The sequence below is a fragment of the Quercus suber genome, unplaced genomic scaffold, assembly GCF_002906115.3.
Source record: "Quercus suber isolate HL8 unplaced genomic scaffold, Cork oak 2.0 scaffold_513, whole genome shotgun sequence".
In the NCBI taxonomy this organism is placed as follows: Eukaryota; Viridiplantae; Streptophyta; class Magnoliopsida; order Fagales; family Fagaceae; genus Quercus; species Quercus suber.
In genome coordinates this window covers 346,911-374,098 of record NW_027069962.1, presented here as the reverse complement: position 1 = coordinate 374,098, position 27,188 = coordinate 346,911, and the positions used below count along the sequence as shown (strand labels likewise).

Sequence of the window (27,188 nt, the reverse complement as noted above, 5' to 3'; positions counted from 1 at the left end):
ATGGGAAGCGGTCCTTGACAAAGAAAGTGCTGTCTGTGTTGGAAAAGAATAACAGTGCAAAACAAAGCAAATTTATTGGTTTCACGCTAGTGTTCACTGTTCATAGCCATGGACCTCTCTCTCACTCTTAAATTCCGATCACCGGAGCTCTCTCTTTTCCCTGGAAAACCCATCTCTCCTTTCAGCCTTCCTAGAAAGCAATACAAACCCATTTTTCCTTGTCCCAAAACCGACCCAAAGCCTTACTTTACAGTCACAGCCAAGCGAAGGTCACCCATCGAAGGCGTAAGCAAGGAGCTCAATGCGATCGCTTCCCAGAACTTGGATTTCGCTTCCTGTCGCAGAAGGGTCCGCTCTGCCTTCGTGGAGGTCCAACAACAGCTTGATCATTGCTTGTTCAAGGTTGGTTTTTTTTTTCCTCCACCCTGATCATAGTTTTGATCTTCGTTGCTTCTGGGTTGGTATATTATTTCAGTTAATGATTCTTTTTTGTTTTTTGTTCTGGGTTTTTGTTGTGAATGCCAATTGGTTTTGATTGGTGGATAGATTGCTCCTACAGGAATCAGAACTGAGGAGGTAAGCAATGCTGCTTATTTTAAAACTGAGACAAAGTATTTTGCAAACAATCAAAATAAAAAAAGGATTTTTTTTTTAATAAATTTCTGAGGAATGTTAGTATATTAAATATTATAATTATTTGCTATTAATGAGGATGCAAGGAATTGAAATTTGGAAAAATCCACTTATTGTGCTCAACACATTAGGTTCAAATGCCTATTTTCTTATCAATTTCTTCATTTCTTAGCAACTAAGTGGAGACTGAAAGGCTAGTGAGATTGTCGTGTTTTAAAAAAATAATTATTGTTATTGTAAAATTTGTGACTGTTAATTATTAATGGGTTTGTAGTGGTATGAGAGGAACTCAAAGGGGTTGCAAATTTTCTGTAAAAGCTGGATGCCAGAGTCTGGTGTTCCCATCAAAGGTGTTTTATGTTTCTGCCATGGATATGGTGATACGTGCACATTCTTCTTTGAAGGTTTGCGATCATATTCATAAAGTAATTGGGAATAGCCCTATACCTTATGTTGCTATTTTTTGTTTACTCTAGAGTGGTATATGCAAACCGAATTTTAAGGCTTTTTATGTGATGTATGGTGAGTTTGGGATTTCAGGTATTGCCAAGCAAATTGCTGCATCTGGATATGGTGTTTATGCTTTGGACCACCCTGGTTTTGGCCTTTCTGATGGATTGCATGGTTACATCCCAAGTTTTGATCAATTAGTTGATAATGTTATAGAAAATTATACAAAAATAAAAGGTGCAACTTTCTAAACTGTCATAGAATCAGCATCACCATCATTAATTGCTTCCTTAATAGATTTGGTGAGCTTAATTAACAAAATGTTGTTGCTGATTGTGTTTTATGTTTGATTGGAAGGAAGACCTGAATTGAGAGGATTGCCACACTTTTTGTTAGGACAGTCCATGGGTGGAGCTGTTGCTCTTAAAGTTCATCTCAAGGAACCCCTTGGATGGGATGGAGTCATCCTTGTAGCCCCAATGTGTAAAGTAAGTCCATCCTACTACTGTACATGGTCAATAGTTAAGTGAAATCCAGAGTATTACTAAACTATTTTGTCAATTTATGAGCATTCAAAATTTATATTTGAAGGTCCCCATTATCTCTTGGCTTACATTTCTATGTTTTGTCTGAATATGTAGAAATTATTTACTTTGGAAACTAGCCTGCTAATTTTGTAATTAATCAATGTATGGATATCTGATTGATCCAACAAACCACACTGATATGGCTAACTCATTCTCGTGTGACGTTTTGATTAAGTTCCCTTTTGAAGTTTCATAATCTGTTTCATATCATATCTAATTATTAGTGAGAAGTTAATCATCTCCAGTAGTGCAGTTCGTAAAAAGTGGGAAATTAAAGTCATTCTCAAACCAGGAGGTACCATTTATGATTTATATGTTACTTCCAGCTTATGTCATAATACATCTGCAAAGGGGAAAAAAGGAACAATGAAAAAGAGAACGAACATGAATAAGATCTACAACAACTTTGCTGTCATGTTATGTAGCACTTAAAATCACACAACAGTGTCAGTGTTTGTTACTAAGGTTTCGTTGTTTCACTGTCTGTTTCTTTTTGGTCAACTTCTTGTTCTTGGTTTTTGTAGTTTCTTAAGCACCTTAGGTCATTGCCTGCTTTGTAGGAATATTCCTTGTTTCTATTTCTTTTTTCTTTTTTCTTTTTTCTTTTTTCTTTTTTTTTTCTTTTATTTTTTCATTATTATTATTATTTTTTTATATAGGTAATATAAGAATTATTATTAATGAAAATGGAAAAAGAAACATACAATGTGTTCGTGAGAATGAACACAGCAAAGCACAAAACAGAACACCACAGAAAACAATCAAGAGACTAAACTAAGAGAAGAAAAAAACTGAACAATAGAAGAACATTCTGTTAAACCCGAGCACTGAGACCAATCAAAAAGGCTTCTTTGGCGTAGGCCTATTAACTCAACCAAAAGCTTCTCAGAATCTTCAAAGGACCAACAATTACGCTCCATCCATACAATCCATATCAAACAACCTAGGATAAAATTCCAAATATCTAAATCATGTTTCCCAAGCCAATAATTCCAACAAAATAATAATTCGGCTACAGAGCTAGGCAAGACTCACTGAATATCGAAGGCTTGAAGGATAAAAACCCATAAAGAATTCGCCACATGACTGTGAATAAGGAGATGATCCATAGATTCCCCACTGCACTGGCACATACAACATCGATTTGCCAAAGGGCGACCTCTAAGCATGAGATTATCCAATGTAAGAATGTGATCATGAGTTGCCGTCCATAGGAAAAAAGCCACCCTTTTGGGAACCTTTGCTTTCCAAATGCCCTTCCAAGAGAAGATAGAGTTGGGAGTCATCCTTAACTCATTATAAAAGGAACGGGTATCAAACTTACCATTTCTATTAAGGCCCCAACACAAAGAATCACTGCCTACTCCATGTGGAAGATAAGCTTGAATAAAATCAATAAGAGAAAAAGAAGCAGCAAGCTCCCAATCTTCGAAATCCCTATGAAATCTCAAGTTCCAAAATCTAACATCATCCCCCTCTTGATGACTCACAACATCAGAAATACAAGCTTCCTTATTTGCTGAAATCACATATAACTCAGGGTAGAGGATTTTAAGGGGATCAACCCCAACCCATCTATCATGCCAGAAATGAATCTGGGTACCATCACCCACAACAAAGGAAAAATGCTAAGAGAAGCTTTCCCACCCTTCATTAATACTTAGCCACAAACCGCATCCATGAGTTCTCCTACAAATTTTAGTACTCCAACTCCCATGACCCTCCCCATATTTAGTGGATATAACCCTCTGCCAAAGATGAGTAACTTCATGCCCGTATCTGCACAACCACTTCCCTAATAAAGCTCAATTAAAGGACACCACATTTCTTATCCCCAAACCTCCCATTTCAATAGGTGAGCAAACCTTATCCCACACCACCAAAGGGTATTTGAAGCTCCTTTCAAATGATCCCCATAAAAAGTTTCTTTGGATTCTTTCCAGCCTAGTAGCCACAACTATAGGAATAGTAAATAACGATAGAAAATAAGGAGGAAGGCTAGAAAGAATGCTCTTCAATAAAGTGAGCCTACCACCCTTGGATAAATAAATGCATTTCCATCCTAATAATTTCTTTTCCATCTTCTCCAAAATGGGATTCCAAATAGAAGCTGTCTTGAATGATGTACCAAGTGGCATCCCCAAGTATTTCATTGGCAAGCTGCCCACCCTACAACTTTTTTTTTTGATAGGTAATAAGACTTTTATTGAAAAATTGAACATCATGTTCATGATGGTGAACACTTTGAACAATGAAACAAATACAAGAAGATCAAGAGCTAAAAGAAATAGAAACTAAAAAAATCAGCTGCAGCAGTACAATTCGTACACCCCCAAATACGAGCCCAAAGAAACAAAGTACGAAAAAGTAAACATTTTATGTGTTCCAAAGTTCTCGTCTTGTCTTCAAAAATGCGAACATTACGTTCCTGCCAGACTAACCACATTAAACATGCCAGGACCATGTTCCAAATGATTGAAAGATGCTTTCCAAACCAGTTTCTCTAAATAAAGAAAAAAGATTTCACTGACCTTGGCATGACCCATTGAATCCCAAACACTGCAAAAACTTCACACCATAAGGCGTGAGAGAACTTACAATGAAGAAGAAGGTGGTCCACTGATTCCCCATCACAACAACACAAGCAACACCTATTAACCAAAAACTGACCTTTCTTAATAAGGTTGTCAATGGTGAGTATCCCATCATTAGCTGCTGTCCATAAGAAAAAAACACCCGTTTAGGCAACTTAGTACGCCATATACACTCCCAAGGAAAGGCATCAATAGTAAGACTAGATAATAGCTTATAAAAAGAGCGCACATCAAAAACACCAGATGTAGTCAATCTCCAGACCAACTGATCATCCCCCTCACCCCTCGGCATAGAGGAATAAATAAACTCAAAGAATGAGTAGACAGTGGTTGCCTGGCAATCCTGAGGACCATGACGAAACAATAAATTCTAGCTCCTTCCTCCTTCCGAATTTGTTACAACCAAGTCAGAGACCCATGCTTCTTTAGAAACAGAGCAATCATACATGGAAGGGAAGAGTTCCTTCAAAGGAGTAGGCCTACACCATGGGTCATGCCAAAAACTAACACGGCTACCCTCCCCCACATTAAACAAAATCTGGCTAAAGAACTTCTCTGATCCTTCTTTAATACTCCTCCATATCCTACACCCGTGAGCACCTCTTACCCCTCTAGTGCACCAGCCTCCTCTTGCCTCTCCATATTTGTCTGCTATAACCTGACGCCATAATCTATGATTTTCTTTCCCAAACCACCACAACCACTTCCCAAGCAAAGCCTTGTTAAACAGCCCAACACTCCAGATTCCCAAACCACCACATTCAACTGGCAAGCATACCTTATCCCAAGCAACTAAAGGATATTTAAAAACATCCTCTAAGGCCTCCCAAAGGAAATTCCTCTGAATTCTTTCAATTCTTGCAGCCACAACCTGAGGGATAGTAAGCAACGATAAAAAGTAGGTGGGAAGACTCGATAGGGTACTTTTTAACAAAATAAGCCTACCTCCTTTGGACAAATATAGTCTTTTCCATCCAGCCAACCTTTTCTCCATCTTTTCAATAATAGGATTCCAAATTGATTAATCCTTATAGTGTGCCCCAAGAGGCATGCCCAAATATCTCATAGGCAGAGTGCCCACCTTGCAGCAAAGGATACGAGCCAAACCATTCAAATCCCCAACATCGCAAACAGGAACAATCTCACTCTTGCCTACATTAACTTTCAGGCCTGTAATAGCTTCAAAGAAGATCAGCACCATCCACACGTATAATAACTGTTCCCTAGAAGCATCACAAAACAATATAGTATCATCAGCAAAAAGAAGGTGAGAAATATGAATACCCCCATGTCTATGTGATCCCGCTTTAAATCCACAAAGAAAACCACCATTTTCTGTCCTCTTCAACAGTCTACTCAACACTTCCATAATCATAAGAAATAAAAGTGGAGACAAAGGATCCCCTTGGCGAAGACCACGAGAACTACCAAAAAAACCTGCAGGAGATCCATTAACCAGAACAGAGAATTTAACTGTAAAGATGCACGCCTTAATCCACCTACTCCACCTTGCCCCAAAGCCCATCCTTTCCATAAGGTAAAATAGTGCATTCCAGTTCACATGATCATAAGCCTTCTCAATGTCTAGTTTTATTATAACACTAGGAATACCACTCTTCAACCTACTGTCTAAGCATTCATTAGCAATAAGAACCGAATCAAGGATTTGTCTCCCTCCCACAAAAGAATTTTGAGAGTCGGATATCAATTTATCCAAAACTCCTCGAAGCCTATGAGCCAACACCTTAGCCAACAGTTTATAAAGGCTGCCCACAAGACTAATGGGGCGAAAGTCTTTGATATTAACTGCCTTAGTCTTCTTGGGGATCAAACACAGAAACGTGGCATTCAGAGATTTCTCAAAAACACACTGACTGCGAAAATCTTTGAAGAAGGCCAATATATCCCCTTCTAAAACACTCCAGCATTTCTAAAAGAATGCCATAGTAAACCCATTTGGCCTAGGGGCCTTATCGCCTTCCGCCTCCTTGAGAGCCTCAATAATCTCCTCCTTCTCGAACTCTCTCTCCAACATAGACCTCTCAGTTTCGTCTAGACAAGCAAACTCTAACCCATCAATAGTAGGTCTCCAAGTTTCCGATTCTTGATATAATCTCCTGTAAAAATCCACCACCTGATCCGTAACATCTGACTCCTCCTCAAAGAGAACGCCATCCACCTCCACACCCCTAATCTAATTGGTTCACCTATGGGAATTGGCAATTCTATGAAAGAATCTTGTGTTGTTATCACCTTTTTTGATAAAAAGAGCCTTTGACTTCTGCCTCCTAGAAATCTCTTCCAAGGAAGCCAGAAAATCTGTATCAGATTTAACCACCAACCTTCTAGCTCTATCTTCTTGAGTCAACACCTGCAACTCTTCTCTTAATTCAAGGTCTAAGAGCTTGGTCAAAAGACTCTTTTTCCTAAAAGCTACATCTCCAAAAACATGCTTGTTCCAATGCTTCAAATCCCTTTTAAGGGCTTTCAATTTACAAGCTAGAACATAACTTGGAGGTCCCACAAAATGATAACCATTCCACCAATGACGAACCTTATCCACAAAACCCTCCACCTTTAACCACATATTTTCAAATCTAAAAGGGCTCGTTCCCCTTGACAAACCACCTACCTCCACTAGCAAAGGACAATGACTCGACACCACCCTAGGGAGAGTTCTTTGAGTCACATCTAAGAAATGCTCTTCCCAATCTGCTGTCATCAAAACTCTATCTAGTCTGGACATAGAAGGACTATCAGAGTCTCGAAATCAAGTATATTCACCTCCTACCAAAGGCAAATCAATCAGCAAATGTTTAGCAATGAAATTCGAGAATTTAAACATAGCTGGACTAAAAGAGTTACAGCCAAGTCTCTCAGCCGGATAACGGATAACATTGAAATCTCCCAACAAGCACCAAGCCCCAGCCCACCGTGATCTCACTAAGTCTAATTCTTCCCACATAGCATCCCTAAGACTTCCATCAGTCGGTCCATATACCCCTGAACAAATCCATTCAAAGCCATCTGCCACACCCTTCAACACAACAGAAATTGAAAAACTTCCAACCACTGAATCTACTCTCTCAAAAACCCTTCTATCTCACATCAGAATGACACCTCCAGCTGTATGTATGGCGTCTAAGTCCCCCTAATCTACCAAAGGGCTACCCCAGATACTTTTAACCATGCTGGAGCTGGTGCTGTCTAGTTTAGTTTCTTGAACACATACGATATCACACTTCCATTCGCGTAAAAGGTTCTTCACAACATCTCTCTTATAAGGATATTAGCCAAAGTATCCAAATTATTCACCTCCCCAAGAGGGATAATCTCACTTTTCCCTGTATTAATCTTCAAACCTGTAAAAGCTTGAAAACACGTTAAGATCAACCTTATAGACAACAACTGATCCCTATAAGCATCACAAAATAAAGTAGTATCGTCCACAAACAACAAATGAGAAATGTGCACACCAACAGAGTTCAATGGTCCCACATGAAAACCATGAAGCAGATCACATTCCTCAGTTTTTCTCAGAATCTTGCTTAAGACCTCCATAATCAAAAGGAAGAGGAGAGGGGATAAAGGATCACCTTGTCTCAAACCTTGAGAATTTCCAAAGAAATCTTCAGGGGAACCATTTACTAGAATTGAAAACAGGACTAAAGTCACACAAGCCTTTATCCACCCACTCCATTTCACCCCAAAACCCATCCTATCCAAAAGATAGAACAAAGCATCCCAATTAACATGATTGTAGGCTTTTTCAATGTCAAGCTTGCAAACCACACCCGGTACAAGACTCTTCAACCTGCTATCTAGGCATTCATTGGCAATGAGCACTAAATCCAAAATTTGCCTCCCACCGACAAAGGAATTTTGAGACTCAGAGATGAGATTGTCCAATACTGCCCACAATCTATTTACCAAAACCTTAGATAAATTTTATATATACTACTCACCAGACTAATGGGCCTAAAATCTTTAATATTAAGAGCATTACTCTTCTTAGGAATTAAAGAAAGAAAAGAGGCATTCATAGACCTTTCAAACACAGAATGACAATGAAAATGTTCAGAAAAAGCCATGACATCCTTTTCCACAACACTCCAACATTTATAGAAAAAAGCCATAGTGAAACCATCCAGATTGAGTGCTTTATCCCCCTCCATTTCCTTCAAAACCTAGATGACTTCCTCCTTAGAGAATGCCCTCTCTAAAGACAGCCTCTCTTCTTCCTCTATACAAGAAAAATCCAACCCATCCATAGATGGACGCCACATCTTAGTCTCCTGATACAAAACCTGGTAGAAATGAACCACTTGAGAACGCACCTCCGTCTCATCCTCATAAACAACCCCATCTACTTCAATATTGTTAATCTGATTAGCTCTTCTATTGGAATTTGCTAATCTATGAAAGAAGTGAATATTGTTGTCTCCCTCCTTCACAAACAAGACAAGATTTTTGTCTCCAAAAAATCTCCTCCAAGGAAGCTAAATATTCAATATCCCCTCTAATTTGTATACGGCGAGACTGTTCCTTATTCGAAAGATTCCACACCTCTAAAATAGCATCCAACCCCAGCAATTCAAACAAAAATATTTTTTTCCTAAAAGCCAAGTCACCAAACCCCTCCCTATTCCACTTCTTAAGATCACCTTTAAGAGCCTTTAGTTTTTGGGCTAAAATGAAACTTGGAGACCCCATAAAACTCATTCCACCATTGCTGAACTCTCTCAACAAAACCATCGGCTTTCAACCACATATTCTCAAATTTAAAAGCACAACATCCCCAACGAAAACCACCAGCTTCCAGCAAGAGTGGACAATGATCAAAAATAACCCGGGGAAGCACCCTTTGAGATACATTCCCAAAATGATCCTCCCAATCCAAAGAAACTAAAGCCCTGTCAATTTTAGACATAGAAGGTATCTCAGATTCCCTAAACCAGTTAAAAGAAGCCCCCTCTAAAGGTAAATCGATAAGATAATTGTTCTCAATGAAATCGGAAAAATCAAACATAGGTGGGCTGAAAGAATCACAGCCAAGTCTCTCACTCGGATATCTAATAATGTTGAAATCACCTATTAAACACCATGCCATGTTCCACCTTGCATGCACACGCACCAACTCTGCCCATAAAGATGGCCATTGTTTATTGTCATTAGGGCCATAAACCCCTGTACAGGTCCATAGAAAACCATCAGCAACCCCCTTCAATAAAACACTAACAGAAAATTGTCCCACAACAATGTCAACTTTTTGAAAAACCCTCTTATCCCAAACCAATAAGACCCCTCCTACTGTCTAAACCGCATCCAAAACCACCTAGTCAGTAAGAGGACTACCCCAGAGACTCCGAACAACAGCAACGTCAATAGAGGATAACTTAGTTTCTTGGAAACAGACAATATTGCATTTCCATTCCTAAGGAAGATTCCTACAAACTTCTCGCTTTCGAGGGTTGTTAAGCCCCCTAACATTCCACAATAATAGTCATAAATTCACTTATAAACACTAGTAGCCCCTGAACCATTCAAAGATCCTCTGTTCCTCCTTCTAGAAGATAATCCATCATAATTCTCAGTGGAAGCAAGCCCCCTAAGCTCTCTAAGACCTTTCTTACTTGAATATGCAGGATGTTTAGGCACCCCATCATTTCTCAGAGCAATACATTCTTGTTCAAGAAGGCGAAACAAAGCCACACACTAAGCTCCATGTTTCACAATAGGAAAACCCACTAATTTATAGAAACTCTTCAACAACTGGAAAACCCATTTCAAATTTTCTGTCTCTGCCACCCCAAGTTCACCCTCTGCAATTTCCTAATCCAATAACACCTCTCTAAATTCATTAGGATCCCAAAGAGCCACAGGATCACACTCCAAAAGACGATTCGCATTCTCCAAACTATCACACCCACTTTTATCAACTCCATTATGATCCCACGGAAGAAGAAATACCCCCGAATCATGTGGATGTATCCCACAGTATCCACAGAGCTTGGAAGCACCTTATCTGTTTCTTGGGTAACCCACTGTTGACAACACTCACTAAAAACTTCCTCAATTTCTTCTCCCTCATCGGACACAGAAAACGCCTCATTACCCAGTTTGGTTAGAGGTGAGAATCGATTTTGTACAACCCAAGGATGCCAATAAAAAGCCTACATGTCATTGTTGATTGTTTCTTCCATCGCCATTGAAACCGAGATACCATGTGTTAAGAATGCTATAAGTATTTAGATAATAATTGTTGTATTGAGATTTAGTTAGTTAGTTACAATTCCAAATATGTTAATCACTTTAAGCACATGTTGGAATTATTAATGCACATGGGGAATAATAGAACCAATAGGATGAGGCCATGTGGGTCAATGAGATTAGAACTATTCTCCTATAAATACATAATTGTAATTCAACATTAGATATCAATTGAAGAAAATCAATTTCTTAGTGCATTAGTGAATCTCTCTCTCTCTTAATCTCTCTTTCTCTATAGAGGGTGATTATCTCGAATTAAGTCAATTTCCCTACAGTTCTTATCCATCTCCATTAGGAACTACCAGGTTTCTAACTGCATGGGTATTGGCTTTGTGTCTCGACTTGATACCAGGATCAACCAAAGAAAAATTGTCCTTGTTGGAGTCGGGAAGCTTCTCAAAGGCATTGCGCCTCGTTTCCGTACAGGTCTTGGCCGTCAAAACACTAAGAGCACCTACCGGTACTCTCCCAGCATCCCTCGAACTCTTGCCCATCATCCTTTCTCTCGAACCGAACTCCTGATTCTCCGATGAAACACCCAAAGAAAGAGAGACTAAAGGGCCTTTACCCTTGGGATCCTTGGAGGCCGGGATAATTTCTTTTCCAAAACCATAACCAAAATTTGGCCCAACAGAGGTATTGGGCTTCAGAGAGTTGTTTAAAACAAAAGAAGCCCCAAGCCCACGGTTAATAGGCTTCAACCAAGAAACACAACATTTGCCTCCTTCGGGTTTAAAGATTCTTAAAGCTAAAGTTTTAGAAGTTAACTTAAAATTAAAAGCACCTGTGGGTCTGCCACTAATAACAGATTTATTAATGGTAGAATCTCCTTGTATCACGTTTTTGCCCAAATTAACTCCCAAATTTTCAAAAAACCTTGATTTCCACAGATTCCCATAATTATGCATTTTTTGACCATTCCGGACACCGCCATTTGCCAGACTAGCACCACCAGTAATATCTGGAATCACCCCTCCCATCCTTGGTTTCTCACCTGTGAGGAAAACACCCAATTCTTTCTGAAACAAAGTCCACCCAGACTGATTTATACTTTCTGGGATCATAATACAACCTCGCCTAGCTCCACCAAAAAACATAGCTATAACCACAAAAAGACCAGCCTCATTTGATCTACCATGAAATTCAAGCAACTTATTGTTTTCCCAGAATCTCTTACTAAAAAAATCCTTTCCTGAAACCCAATCACGTATGTCAGCAAAACACAAGTATCCATTCCATGCCTTTATGACCTACCCAAATAGAACTCTTGATATTCCGAATTCTCATGAATAGCATATGAGTCAGACTGCTCACCGTCAAAGGAAAATGAAAACAATTTTGCATCAATACGAAAAAAACCCTTGCTGCCCCCATGAAAGGAGGAAGAAGCAGATAAGATATTTAGGGAGGCCAGTTTAGCGGGTAAAATTGGTGGTGGTAGGGAGGATGGTTTGGTAGGTAAGGTTGATGGGGGTCGTGTGGCAGCGGGAATGGAGGGAGCTTTGGGCACTCAGAGTTCTTGTGAAGGGGAAGGTTTAGACAACTGAGGTGGTGGGAAAGGGAAGGGCAAAGAGGGGGGGGATAAAATTGAGGGTAAGGGAGAAAACTAAAAGGTGATGAAAACTGTGGTGGGAAAAAAGGAGATGGGAGGGAAAAGTGAAGGGAAGGTTGATGCCGCCTGGTGGTGGGGGTAGGGTGGAGGAAGGTGGTGGGGTGGAGGAGGCATCATAATCTCACTTCGACATGTTATTCTTTTAGAAATCACTCTAGTCAATGAGCAATAATCTATGAGAATATATTATCAAATAAGCTTTGACACAACCTCCTTGTTTCTATTTCAATCTGATTGACAATTCTTTAGTGTAGGGGGCAATATGGAAAAGATATTATGGAGATGCAGAAGAGGCTTAACCTGAAGTAAGAGTGAGAAGGAGAAGAAAATACAGAAATAAGTTTGGAGAGTTTATATAATGCCTAGGATATCATATAAGCAATTAGGCACATCTAGAAGCCTACAATAGGCTGTCTGCACATATGGTTCCTGCGGATTTCCAGGTTGTGGTTGCCAGTTGAAAGCTATCTTCAGAGAAGGACCATTGTTGTCCATTTTGGGTGTTGAGAGACAGTAGCCTCTATCCTAGCCACCAAGTTAGGACTCTCGAGTCAGTCTGTAGATGGTGGTAGTATCATTTGCACTTGTTATTGCACTGAGTTCATATAAGTCTCCTTTCCTCTGCATGTTGAGAGGAGAATATTGTACAGTTTCTGGGTTTACTGCCTTTTCTCTCAGTGCACCTGTTTATAATAGTCATTGAGATGTGAATCCTTTTCTTTTTCCATTTTGGGTAAGTGATAAGTGAGAACTAGGTATTCCCCCTTGGGCAGATGAGCTGCTACCTGTGGGTTAAGAATGGCAATGCATAAATGTCTTTTCATTGTGACTACATGGTGAAATTTTTTGCAATTAAATTAATTTTCTACTCAATGGTCTAAAACATCCCTCTTTACTAATTTATACACAATAAATATGTCTTTCTACTCAATGGGCTAAAACATCCCGTCTATATAAATAGGCACACACTAAATATGTTGTGTTAGCAACTTTTTTTTTTTTTTTAACAATGAATTGAAGTCCTCAAGATAATCTTTATTTTTTTAGTTTTCATTTTAACAAAGGATTTGATAGAATAACAAAATATTATTTCTTTACTCTTCACTGGGGGATATCTTATGTGGCTTTACATTACCTTGTTCATCATATTATCCTCACTAAATGATGATTAGGATAGTGATCTCTTTCCATGTGTGCATGTGTTAGGGAGGGGCTACAATATTGATTTTGTGTGCTCGTCCCTAATAGGATGTTTCAGGAAGTTGCATGGCTAAATTATGTTTCTGGATGAATGTACTCTTTCATTCACCAAATGAAAAATTTGCTGACCATGACTTGCTACTAAGATTGCAGAGGAAGTGAAGCCTCCAGCTCCAGTTCTGAAGGTATTAACCCTTATGTCTAATGTCCTGCCAAAAGCAAAGCTCTTCCCACAGAAAGATCTAGCTGAGCTAGCCTTCAGAGACTTAAGGAAAAGGAAAATGGTTTGTCCTTTATTTACTCGCTTGATATGAATGCACTTGCATAGTATTTTAAATTTGAAATGGTTATGGTGTTGTACTTCAATATGGTCCAACAACTGGTCAAACCTTCACAAGTATGCTAGTCTATGTGCAAGATCTCAGAAAGATAATGAACATGTTAGAACCTTTTACATGCTGCTAAATACAGTCTAAAGGATATGTAAGACTGTAGAAGCATTTAAGCTGAGAAGTAGAGGGAATTTCATATGGAAGATAATCAGCTAGGTTGAGGGACACTGGTTTGTACTTCATATGTATCAACAATGGATATCTTCAGTAAAGAAAGAGGCTGTAAATGTCAATGTTTCTTTTTTGGTGGCACATGAACTTGTTAGTACATGTAGCAAATGGATAAAAGGTGCCTTTTTCTGGATGCTACATTCACAATACCTGATAAGCCCCTAGAGAAGCCATTGTTCCTCTTCCTGTAACAAATAAACCCATAGCCTTAGTTAAACTGATATTGCCAAAACTTTTGATGACTAAAAAAACAATTTCTCAATCTCAGTTTTACCTTTTCCTCATGTCTTTCATTCCCTGATATTGTCCTACCATTAGCATCAACATTCAAGTAACTAACTAGTACTAACCCTCAGTTTAATTCCTCATAGTACAAACCCTCACTAACTTAATATTCTACAACATTAGCAAATCTGTGTCCAGCCAAAAGGCATAAAAAGAATGTAGAACCATATAAGGTTTCAAATTTGTGAGAGTATCTTCTTGCAGTTATAAAAATTAGAGCATACAAAGACTACTAGTTATCTTCTTTTTTCTAGATGTTAAAAGACTTTTTTTATTGTTCTCTGGAATGATTCTTGAATAATAGCTTTTGCATTTTTGTATTATAGGCTGTCTACAATGTGATTTGTTATAAAGACCAAACACGATTGAAAACTGCTGTGGAACTTTTGAAGGTGACAAGTGAAATTGAGAAGCAAGTGGAGAAGGTCAGTTTCCATTTGCGTTTTTTTATGACCTTTTCTTTGTCATAATCCATGAGAGTGCCTGAGATAGGCATGCATATTATTCTATATATACAAGATTCAAATCAATTAGAGGTATTGCAGGTTTCATCTCCATTGCTGATTCTTCATGGAGCTGCAGATAAGGTGACAGATCCATTAGTGAGCCAATTTCTTTATGAGAAGGCCTCTACCAAAGACAAAATCCTAAAACTCTATGATGATGGATATCACTGCATTCTGGAAGGGGAGCCTGATGACAGAATATTTACAGTCCTTAATGATATTGTTTCTTGGCTTGATTCCCGGGTGTCCTCTTAAACTAGAAGTTCCCCTTTGGTTTTTCACTCACAATGGACAAGTTCATCCATTTTTGTTTCTTATGCTATATACTGTTACATGACATGGAAGATCATTTATTCTGTTGCATCCCCCTCTCCCTACCCTTTATCCTGTAGTCTTATAATAGCATTAGTAGCAGGCTCACCATTTCAACAAAAATATGGCTAAAGGCACCTAAAACTCTCTTGCATTATCCACTTCTCCCACGGCCCCTCCCCCATTTGTTAAAAAAAATGTACCTGTCTTGTGATGGGGATGCACAATAATCTAAAGCTTTGATAAAAGTTAATTAGCAGTAAGATATTTTGTCCCCCGTTTCTATCTGAATAAGCGTAAGAATCCATTGTTCGAGCAGGGTTGGTCAAGCTACCATCATGAGATAATATAATGTACCTGTCTGAAGGCTAGACTGCACGACCTCGTAACCCTTCGCTTAATAGTTAATTGTAAACCCCCGCTTAATAGTTAATTGTAAACCCCCTTCAAACCAAGGGGAGGTGTACTTTGATTCTGGGTCTATACTATAATTTGAAGAGAACAACGTTTCTATAAATGAGATCGTACCTAGAACTTTTTTTTTAGAAGAAGTTTGTACCTAAAACCTTAACAACAATTTTGTCTTGATTTCATAACAATAAGTTCATAGACAATTTTCATAATTGTTGAGGTGATATGTCATGCTAATAAAAGAGGTGTAAAATATGGATCCATATAAAAATGATATTAAAGCAATCACAATTTATCATGTGGCTATTTATGAGAATTTTTGGTGCATAGCATTTCTCCTAACCAATTCTCTTCAAATTAGGGACTTTTGACTGAATCCTGCTTGACTTGGATTTGGAGGTCATGAGTGGACAATTGGTTCATTTTCCATTTCCCATTTCGTTTGGTATTAGCCAACATTACGTTGAAAAAACTCATTCTTATTTGCCCTATAGCATCCTTTTTCGTTCTATTCAAAGATGGAAATTCAAAGTCTAGTTATCCCGAGAGACCAAAGGGTAGATCGGTTTTTTGGACTAGCCTATCAATGGTGTTAGTCGTTTTGTGCCCCTTAGTGGATTCATCTATTGTTGTTGCTCATGGACGCTACTCGTGGCCTCTGACTAAGCCAATGAATACTAGCAACAAATACAAAAAACTTGCTAATAGTTGAAAACTCACTTAAGGTATAAAACACTTGTGAATGTTTAGACCCTCCAAAACAAATTTTCCAATACAAGCTTATATTTGTGAGAGTGCTTTTTTTCTAGCACACAGGCCCAAGTAGAAAACAAAGATCCCGGGCCAAATATTTGTTTTTTGGTGGACTAGGCTTGGTTCACCGCAACTAAATGGGGGCTGATTACGAACCAAGTTGTGTGCAAATCACATAAATCTCCTCAAGGCAAAAATGTGATTCCTCCTAAGTAATAAAATACTATTATAAGTGTTTTAATGTCATAAAATGACCATTTATGCTTTCGAAGTAAAATAAGTATTCATAATATTCTCAATGAGAAAAAGATTGAAATAGAACATTTAAGGCTTATCTTTTATTGTATAAACATTTAAAATAGTTCCTTCACTTGGTACCCCAGGGCGTACTGTCATGGGATCCCAAGCATACTGTCGTGGGATCCTGAGGTGTACTAGGCCTGTAAGAACCCAAAATGCTGGTTCGCTGAACTATATGATCTTTCTCCATGTTTATTATGCAATAAAGTTTTGTCCTTTCCCTTTACCTCTATAGGTGCTACATAAAACACACTATACAATACACATATTTTCAAATAATTGTTAGTTTCTTAGATTAGGATATACATTTTAATACATATACATACATGTAAATAAATTTCATGAGAATGATTTAGCCACAAGGATCCTGGCCTCAATTCTCACAGACTTAGTGCTTTTACACAAGACTTGTGGGATTTGGAACTCAAGTCCGAGTGGTTTTGCTTGGGCTTTGCCTTCCAAGATAGTTAGGTGAGAAGGATTTTAGCAAGAAACAGTAAAGGAAGACAATGTAATAAAGAAATACACCAAATAATTGTTAGAGATCTTCAAATCAATATGAGGTATTTCATTATTTTTCTTAAATTGTGGATTACAATATGCTCACTAAGATGTGATACAAGGTCCAAATAAGCTCAAAAATTACAGACTTAGATAGCTATCTAAGCCTCTAAGACTTGCAAAGTTTGAATCCCTTTTAATCCAAGTACCTTCTATAGTGGTTGTTTTGGGATACCGGGAGCTTTTTTTCCCTACTTTCTTTGAATCTTGACAGAGTTTTCTGCATAATTTTGTTGTGATTTTCTATTCTGCATAATGCCCCTTAATGTTGGCTACTTCCTCCTTTTTATAGTGTCATTTTAGGGTTTGGATACCATTGATTCTCCCCCCCCCCCCTGACTCCCTGGGTACCAGAGCCCCTGTTATGCTAGCCATTGACCGTTGATTCTTTCTCTGTTTCTCATAGTTTTCATCTTTTAGTCCTGTTTTCCTAAAAGCCACTTACTGACTTTCAATTTTGCATAGCTGACATTTACCTTCTTTTCTTTCAAGGCCTTTCACCTTTTAGACTTAGCTTTTTGGCTGTCCTCCTTGCTGTCATTTTTCCCAAGTGAGCAGAATCCATTCCTGCTAGGTTGAAGGTTTTTCCAACCACTTCCCTTTATAGTTCTTCATTCTGGGTTTCCCGGGGTACCAACCTTTTGTTCATGAATTGTCACTCTCCAAGCTTTCTGATTCTTTGCTGCACCACTAGGTGCTTGAGAGGGACATATTTGTTCTTCATTTCTTGTATTTCGTGGTACTCCTTTTAAGCTGTCTCAATCCCACTTTAGCTGTGTTGCACGTCCCGAGGATCCCGAGTATCCCGAGCCTCTAGCAGCCTTTGGGGATCCCAACCCAGTTCTTTCACTGGATTTTGCTGGACTTTTTAATGGTCTTTTTTGCTGGAAATCTGAACATACATAGGGCCTTGATGTTGATTCTTCTTGCTGCACGAATTGGGCCTTCTTTATTTTTTATGGAATGGGCTTTGTTGTGAAATTTTGGACCTCAACATTAGCCCATCGAACTCGTGGGTTACCTGTAGCCCACGTGCGAGAAAATAAATTGTTTTTGGACACTTTCCTACTTTGTAGAACCAATGTGTAGATCAAATAATTCTTGAGGGAAACTCCAAATGAATTGCTACACTTCCTTCATGGAATGAACTAACATGTTGCCAAAGATTAGAATTCACCTTCATGTTAGTATTAAGTTGTAGATTGGTATTCAATTTTCCATAAAACAAATCAATTTTGTCAGGCCAACAATGAAGTATTCATATATAGCCAAAATTATATTGGTATTGCATTTGATGCCAAGAGTGTACTTCTAGCACTAGTGTTTTTTGCTAGTAATTCTAGGATATGCTTTTTGAAAGTAGCATACAAAAATTAAATCTCAATATCAGATAGCATTGCTTTGTCAACAAGATTTTGTTTGTTTTACAGAATAGGTTGAGTGAGGGCAACCCCCATGAACTTTGCCAAAGATATTCTATGCATTGTAGTACATGCTTGCTATGGCTAAGGTGAATAACATCCAGATGTTTGCCACATGAGATTTTTAGTCCATGAATAGTGACTTACCAATGAAACCATGATATCATAAGTCATTGAATCATATGAACATGCTGATTTAAAGTCTAATCAAGGCTAGCTATTCTTCTTAAAATGTATTAAGAGACAAAAACTTCCCTGAGGACATGGTTTAGAATGCTTAAGAACATCTCCATGCCTTGCCTTAGCTAAAGACCTTGCTCTTCTTGTGGATGCTCTTGATCTTTGCCTTATTCTTTTTTCAAATTGTGAGAGATTGTATAATATTTCAAATTGCAGCAAATTATTCACATATCATGCCACCAATTATATTGATATATACCATATAGTTCATGAGCCAAAGAAAATAACAGTGGTTGAACTTATGTATAGTAAAGTTTGCACTAGGCTTCTCAATTTTCATCAAGTGAAAGATATATCTAAGAAATTTTTTTTTAATCTTATCGTAGCCCCCAGTGTATGCACTGGAAAAGCCAATTGCCAAATAAGACGTAGCAATGAAATTATTTCATGTATATGAAACCATGTGAGGATTTCAACCACACAAGAATTCCAAATTTTGATTTTTGATAATTGGTCAAGTAAGAAGACCAAAATATTAGATTTTTCACTTTAATTTACATGAATAAAGTATTAGTGCATGGGTGATACCTCTTGCACAACTTTTTGCAGTGTTTTGATATATTCAAACATGATATTAATGAGTGGGCTTACCAAAAGGGTACCTTTCTTTTGTTGAATTGAAGTACCTCCAAGCCTTTGGTGAGTTTACACCTTGTAGTAGGAGGGAAATGTTGCTAGCTGGTTTGCAATGTCATTGACTAATCTCTTTGTATAGAGATTTGCAAAAGTATTCATGCTTTTGCGGCTTCGAGTGATGTACTCTTGGAATTTTTTTTTTTTTTTTTTTAAGCTACGCCTTCCTTGCTTCCTCAGGCTCCCTTGAACCAATTTCTTTCAAGAAGGTCAATTTTGTGCACTTTATACACCCACTTTTGGGTTTTTATACCCATTTGAGGCTCTTTCTCTTTGTACCCCTCGTTGGACCTTGCTTACAATTTGCCCCTTTGCTACGACGTGCTACGACTTGTATCTATTGCTGGTACATGGTACAGCTTGTACCTATTACGGGTATGTGTTGCAAGTTGTACCCATTACTAGGATATGCTTACAATCTGCACGCATTATTGGGACGTGCTATGGCTTGTATCCATAAACTTTTGCTTTTGACTAGTTTCTTGGTTGTACTTGGAAACTTTTGCTTTTGGCCAATTTCTGAGCCATGTATTTGGAAAATTTGTTCTAGGCCAAGTCTTGGGCTAGGTACATGGAAAGTTTGCTCTTCCCAAGTCCTAGGCCATGTCACTTGGAAAAATTTGTTTTGGCCAAGTCCTGGGCCAAGTACATGGAAAGTTTGTTCTTCCAAGTCCTAGGCCATGTCACTTGGAAAATTCCTGTTTTGATCAAGTCCTGGGCTAGGTACATGGAAAATTTTCCCTTTCCCAAGTCCTAGGCCATGCCACTTGGAAAATTCTGTTTTGGTCAAGTCCTGTGCCAGGTACATGGAAAGTTTTCCCTTTCCTAAGGCCTAGGCCATGCCACTTGGAAAATTTCTATTATGATCAAGTCTTAGGCTAGGTATATGGAAACTTTTCCCTTTCCCAAGTCCTAGGCCATGCCACTTGGAAAATTTCTACTATGATCAAGTCCTGGGCTAGGTACATTGAAAATTTTCCCTTTCCTAAGTCCTAGGCCATGCCACTTGGAAAATTTCTATTATGATCAAGTCCAGGGCTAGGTATATGGAAAATTTTCCCTTTCCCAAGTCCTAGGCCATGCCACTTGGAAAGTTTGATCATGACCATTGAATTTTTCAATTTTCAAAAAAAGTTCCTACGTAGCCCCTCATTCTCAAGTGGACTCACTGAACTGATTTCTTTTCTTTTCTTTAAAGGGTTGAGGATTTGTTTCCTTCTTCGAGGATCTTCTAAAATATCCTCTCTTGGCTGTGAACAAATCCCTTATGGAAATAAACTTCTTTTATGAATCATCTAAGGTTGCTCCCACTAGTAAACTGGTGGCCAGGAGCTCCACCAAGATGATTCTGTCATGGTGTTTTCTTGAAGTGGGGGATTCTCTTACGGGATCCTGGAAAAGGAAGGCTTCCTCTAGGCATGCTCGTTGAAGGATGTCTTCACAAACCTCATAGTTTGTTTCTTTACAAGGATCTCTACCGCTACTGCTTTTTTAGAGATCTTCTCACTCGATAGGTACTCCTCTTCTTCGGGGATCTAGGTCAGTAAGTTTGCTACAGCTTAGCTCTTGACAACTTTGGGGATCCTTCCGACCCATATTGTATTGGAAAATTAATATTAACCACCAGGCTACTCTTCAAGATCGCAAGGGCTGATGTATGAGGGCTTTTATTGGATGAAAGCTTGTCACTAATAGGATTTGGTGGGATGAAAAGTAATGATTCAGTTGTTGAGATGCATGACCGCCATACATGCCCTTTCTATGTTGGGATACCTCATTTCGGTGTCCTTCAATGCTCTATATGCTTGGGATCAAGATTCCAGGTACAACAATAGTGATTTTGTCATGGACTAGTACCCATAAGGTAGGCAAATGACTTATGATTTGTTGAAATTTTATGAAAGGCATTTGGTTGCTTAACTCCCCATATTAAAACATTCTCCTTTTTCAACAGTTTGGATAGTCCACTAGTGACCAAGGCTGGTCTTGGTGTGAACTTCCTAATGTATGAAACTTTTTTCAAGAACCTTTTGAGTTCCTTGATCGTGGTATGCCTTTTTATGGTTGATATTGTTGGATCTATGAGGAGATCGATGTTAGGCAAAGGAAATTTATCCTTTGGACGTGCCTTATTTAATTTGAAGTAATCCACACCACTAAATCTTCATATTTTTCAATAGCTCCACCAGTTGCTCTTTTGTTTTTTTTTTTTTTTTGGTACCAATAACTGACTGCTGATTAGGACAGGCCTCGGGTTCATTGGGTCAGCCCCTAACTTCACCTCTTCTAGTTTTTCCTTTGGTAGGATTTATGCATTCCTTTCCATATCCATAAGTTTCTCTAGGATCTTCAAAAGCAGTATATTAGCCTTCCTCCTTCTGTCTTTTTTCTGTCCAAGGGATCCCTCAAACCATGGGTATTGTTTCCTCCTTCTGGGATGGGAGCCCCTCGGGATCCTAGAGATGGGATATTCTGACTCATCATATCCCCAGGTTCCTCCAAGATCTCTTTCTTGGCTATCATGTAAGATGGTGGCCCAGGATTCTTTTGTAGGCTACATTCAAGTCCCGTATGCCTTCATAAGTAAAATTTTGCCTTCCCTCTAGGTTTCTTCTTCTTCTGGGATAGGAGCCCCCCAAGATCCTCGAGATAGGAGCCCTCGGGATCCTAACAATAGGATATTCTTCAGGTGGAGCCGATTCATCATAAAGTATATTTTCCATAGAGTTTACTTTGTGCTAGATGAAAAGACTAGGATTGGCAGTAACTTTTGTGGACTTCCCATTCAATCCCTCTTTCATGTACTAGTGGTACATTGGGGGGATTAGGCAATACTTGTGATGTCATGGTTGGCCTTTAGAGCTAGTTGTAGGTGTCCTTTAGTGGTCTCTGTATCTCCTCTAAATCTTGTTATTTCCATGGGTGGGCCCAATTGTTAAGCTATATGAAATGATAGATGTACTGTATAGTTGTTGATCTTTCAATAATGTTGATTTTGTTACTGACTTGCAATATAGTGTTTCTGTTGATTTTCTTCAAAATATATTCAAGGCCCATCGCACAATAGGCTTTAGCCCCCAGGACATGAGGTAGTTGTCGAACCATGCTTGATCCACCTTCTCTTGATGCCATTGTGGAACATTTATCAAAAAAAATTTATGCCTCCATTTTTTTTTTTTTTTATAACCATTTAACTTTGTTGGATCCATAGAGGTACTTCAACTTTGTTGGAACCAAAGAATTGTTCCACTTTGCTAGAATCAGAAAACTATTCCATCAAGGAACAACTTGAATTTTTTCTGCAACCAAGGAACCATTCCATTTTGCTAGAACTGTGGCTAGAACCAAGGAATTGCTTAGCTTCTTTGAAATCAAGGAGCTACTCTATTTTTGTTGGATTCGTGTCTAGACCCAGGGGACTACTTAGTTTTTTTTTTTTTTTTTTTTTAATTTTTAATTTTTATTATTTTTTTTTTTTAACTAGAATCTAGGATCTTATTTGGAATCAAGGATCTCCTCAGCTTTGTTAGGATTAAGGATTTCCTAAGCTTTGCTTCCTGGAGTCAAGGATCTCCTAGGCTTTGCTGGAATCAAGGGTGTACTCAGCCTTGCTGGAATAAAGGATCTCCTCAGCTTTGTTGGGATCAAGGATCTCCCAAGCTTTGCTTCCTAGAGTCAAGGATCTCCCAGGCTTTGCTGGGATCATGGAACTACTCCATTTTGCCAAATCCATGGGTGGAGCCAAGGAAACTGTCTATTTTGTTAACCTGCACCATATGATATTATTATCAAGTTGCTGCAAAATTATTTAGCCCCACAACGTGAGGCGATTGCTTTGCTATGTAATTTACATTTCATTAAGCCTCTTTGATTCACTTACTTCTCTTTCTTTCTTTCTTTCTTTCTTTTTTAATAAAAAAGAAATGAAACAATATTATGATTTTTTTTAAAAGAAAATAAATCAGCCCCCCAAATGTGAGGCAATTGCTTCATTGTGTAGCTCATACAATCTTCATTCCATCAATCTTTTTTTATTTTATTTGCTCACTTCTCCATTTTTTTTTAGCAATGAGACAATGTTTTGATTGTTAAAAATATTATTACATGACCCCTCTTACCCCCGTTTTGTAAAGAGTAGAATCCTCATGAGAAACAAGATTTTGCTTCTTCTAGCTGAGTTCAATATTTATTTTCAACTTTTTGGTTGTACTCTATAGGTTGGTTGTACTCTCAAAACACCTTTAGTATTAGTTAAGTTTTTATGAGACCAGTGAGTTGCCTTTAGAGGTCAATGGTACAAAGTAGTTTCACACCACCAATACCTCATTTAACAAGCATCTTCAAGTTTTGGACTTCAAAGTTTAGGACTTAAACTAACCGCATAAACGCTAGTCAAACTGACCGGCTTTCTTCTCATCACTCCCTCCTACCCTTTCTATTGCTTAGGGTGTAGAGTCATCAGCAACCATTCCCATACCATGTTCAAAACATTGTGAACTTTTGATCAATGTCAAAACCATTTAGCAACATGGTCTCAACCCCCAATAAGCTGAAATAAAACAATATTGCAATACCCCACCTCCAACACAAGGTTGAAGAATAACTTAAGCTAAGCTAAGGGCTTGGCCACCAGAGATTCGAAGTCCTTGTGGAGCAAAGAGGGTCCAACCATTCAGCTCTTGGCCCTGATTGGTCCCAATCCAATCCTACACTTTTCAGTACTTTTGTACCTTATAAGAAGAAAGGGGCAAAAGAAAGAGGGCATGCCTTTCATTGTTAAACTAGATAATTTTGTCCCTTGAATCATTTTTTATTTTTATTTTTTATACTTCTTCTCAATAGTATAAAGGAATTATCCAAGCCAAAATAAACATGAGTTTTTTGTTTAAAAAAAAATTAATTTTTATTTATTTATTATTTTTTGAAACTAATTAATTCAGCTGGGCAGTTATCTTTTATGAACATCTTTAAATGAGGTCCATTTAATTGGAGGATGAGTATGACAACTAAACTTATCTATGATTCTATATTGTGTAGAACAAGTGTCTACTTCTATTACTAAACAATACAATGCTTTTGCTTTCATGTAACACAGTGATAGCTATCCATTTGAAAACCATAGACTTTAGTCCATTATATTCAAAATATAAAATGAAGAAAATAATGATGCATAAAACTTATCTTCTGTTGGGAAGTTCTCCAAAATTCCATATAGAGTCCCTTGGTAGAACGTTCGTTGGAGGAACCCGCACTTTTGGGATCTTGATGTTGAATACACCAAGAGGAACTTTCCTTTCTCTACATGTTTCCTAGCTTTGGAGCCATGCTTGTGAAGGGACTAATTTTTCCATATCCTTTTTCCAAGTCCCCAGTGGAGTCGCTAAAATGTGAGAGTGCATTTTTTCTAGCACACAGGCACAAGTAGAAAACAACAATCCTGAGCCAAATATTTGTTGTTTGGTGGACTGGGCTTGGTTCACCACAGCTAAATGGGGGTTGATTACGAACCAAGTTGTGCGCAAGTCACATAAATCTCCTCAAGGCAAAAATGCGATTCCTCCTAAGCAATAAAATACTATTATAAGTGTTTTAGTGTCATAAAATGACCATTTACGCTTAGGAAATAAGTAAAATAAGTAAAATAATATTCTCAATGAGAAAAATATTGAAATAGAATATTTAAGGCTTATCTTTTATTGTATAAACATTTAAAAGAGTTCCTTCACTTGGTACTTCAGGGCGTACTGTCGTGGGATCCCGGGCGTACTAGGCCTGTAAGAACCCAGAATGCTGGTTCTCTGAACCATATGATCTTTCTCCATGGTTATTATGCAATAGAGTTTTGTCCTTTCCCTTTACCTCTATAGGTGCTACATAAAACACACTATACAATACACATATCTTCAAATAATTGTTAGTTTCTTAGATTGAGATATACATTTTAATACATATACATATATGTAAATGAATTTCATGAGAATGATTCAGCCACGAGGATCCTGGCCCCAATTCTCACAGACTTAGTGCTTTTGCACAAGACTTGTGGGATTTGGAACTCAAGTCCGAGTGGCTCTGCTTGGGCTTTGCCTTCCAAGATAGTTAGGTGAGAAGGATTTTAGTAAGAAATAGTAAAGGAAGACAATGTAATAAAGAAATACACCAAATAATTGTTCGAGATCCTTAAATCAATATGAGGTATTTCATTATTTTTCTTAAATTGTGGATTACAATATGCTCACTAAGATGTGATACAAGGTCCAAATAAGCTCAAAAATTACAGACTTGGATAGCTATCTAATCCTCTAAGACTTGCAAAGTTTGAATCCCTTTGAATCCAAGTACCTTCTATAGTGGCTGTTATGGGATACCGAGAGCTGTTTTCCCTATATTCTTTGAATCTTGACAGAGTTTTCTGCATAATTCTGTTGTGATTTTCTATTCTGCATAATGCCCCTTAATGTTGGCTGCTTCCTCCTTTTTATAGTGTCATTTTAGGGTTTGGATACCATTGATTCTCCTCCCTTGGCTTCTTGGGGACTAGAGCCCCTGTTATGCCAACCATTCTGACCGTTGATTCTTTTTCTGTTTCTCATAGTTTTCATCTTTTAGTCCTGTTTTCCTAAAAGCCACTTACTGACTTTCCATTTTGGATAGCTGACATTTACCTTCTTTTCTTTCAAGGCCTTTTACCTCTTAGACTTAGCTTTTTGGTTGTCCTCTTTGCTGTCATTTTTTCCAAGTGAGCGGAATCCATTTCTGCTGGGTTGAAGGTTTTCCTAGCCACTTCCTTTTATAGTTCTTCATTCTAGGTTCCTCGGGGTACTAGCCTTTCGTTTACGAATTGTCACTCTCCAAGCTTTCTGATTCTTTGCTGCACCACTGGGTGTTTAAGAGGGACATATCTGTTCTTCGTTTCTTGTATTTCGTGGTACTCCTTTTAAGCTGTCTCAATCCCACTTTAGTTGTGCTACACGTCCTGAGGATCCCGAGCCTCTGGGGATCCCGGCCCAATTCTTTCACTAGATTTTGCTGGACTTTTTAATGGCCTTTTCTGCTGGAAATCTGAACATACATAGGGCCTTGATGTCAATTCTTCTTGCTGCACAAATTGGGCCTTCTTTATTTTTTATGGAATGGGCTTTGTTGTGAAATTTTGGACCTCAATAATATTCAAACGATAAATGTGTGGAATATGAAATATAAGCAATACCCAAATTAGCAAACTACTCTAAGCCATTAATTAATCACAACCAGTAGAAATTAAAAGCTAAGAGTAAGGGAAAGAGAGATGCAAACACAAGATAATACCAGCACGTGTTATCGAAGAGGAAATCAAAGAATTTAGTGAAAAACTTCTCCACTGCCCCCCAAGTGGTAAATGATCTTATAAAGTTATGATTTACAACTAATTTGTGTTGGCTTTAATTCTATGCCAAATTTGATTTTAATTTTGGTCAATCTTATGTACCATGTATTCTATGTGGGATTTCTTTGTATGGGTTGTGTGTGAGAGAGAGTGCGAAGACTCAAGAATCAATGAAGATCAAAGGAGTTTTTGCGGGTAGCTCGTGAGAAGACTTCCCACTAAGTGAAGCATGTGCTTAGCACATGACTAGAATGTGTAGGGTTATGACAGATGGTGACAGCTGGTTTTCACGAGTGTTCCACGGGTAAGGCCTTCATGCAAGATACCCACAATTTTTTTTTTTCGGCCAATTTGTCATATTTGATACACCAGGTCTCTACCCACACTATATATACCCATATATTGAAATGAGTGTTTTTTAGAGAGAAAACCCTAGCCATTACCCTTGAGAGTGAGAGATTATCATATCCACAATCCTCTACACAATCCAT

At 38.2% G+C, this 27,188-nt stretch overlaps 1 protein-coding gene across 1 annotated transcript; it reads left to right on the top strand.

Moving 5' to 3' along the window:
* LOC112012882 (caffeoylshikimate esterase) lies at positions 1-15,056 on the top strand. Its single transcript, XM_024045257.2, has 8 exons — positions 1-402; positions 547-576; positions 908-1,037; positions 1,174-1,320; positions 1,441-1,571; positions 13,493-13,630; positions 14,521-14,619; positions 14,740-15,056. Exons 1-8 carry the CDS (start codon positions 109-111, stop codon positions 14,953-14,955), a joined length of 1,185 nt encoding a protein of 394 aa, XP_023901025.1. The 5' UTR covers positions 1-108; the 3' UTR covers positions 14,956-15,056.
* Positions 15,057-27,188: the final 12,132 nt, after the last annotated feature.

What these genes read in the sequence shown, in the direction of transcription:
- LOC112012882 (XM_024045257.2), top strand. Translation starts at nt 109, where the DNA reads ATGGACCTCTCTCTCACTCTTAAATTCCGATCACCGGAGCTCTCTCTT. An exon ending in GTGCACATTCTTCTTTGAAG is followed by an intron (nt 1,038 to 1,173) that starts GTTTGCGATCAT and finishes TTGGGATTTCAG; the next exon opens with GTATTGCCAAGCAAATTGCT. An exon ending in TTGTAGCCCCAATGTGTAAA is followed by an intron (nt 1,572 to 13,492) that starts GTAAGTCCATCC and finishes CTTGCTACTAAG; the next exon opens with ATTGCAGAGGAAGTGAAGCC.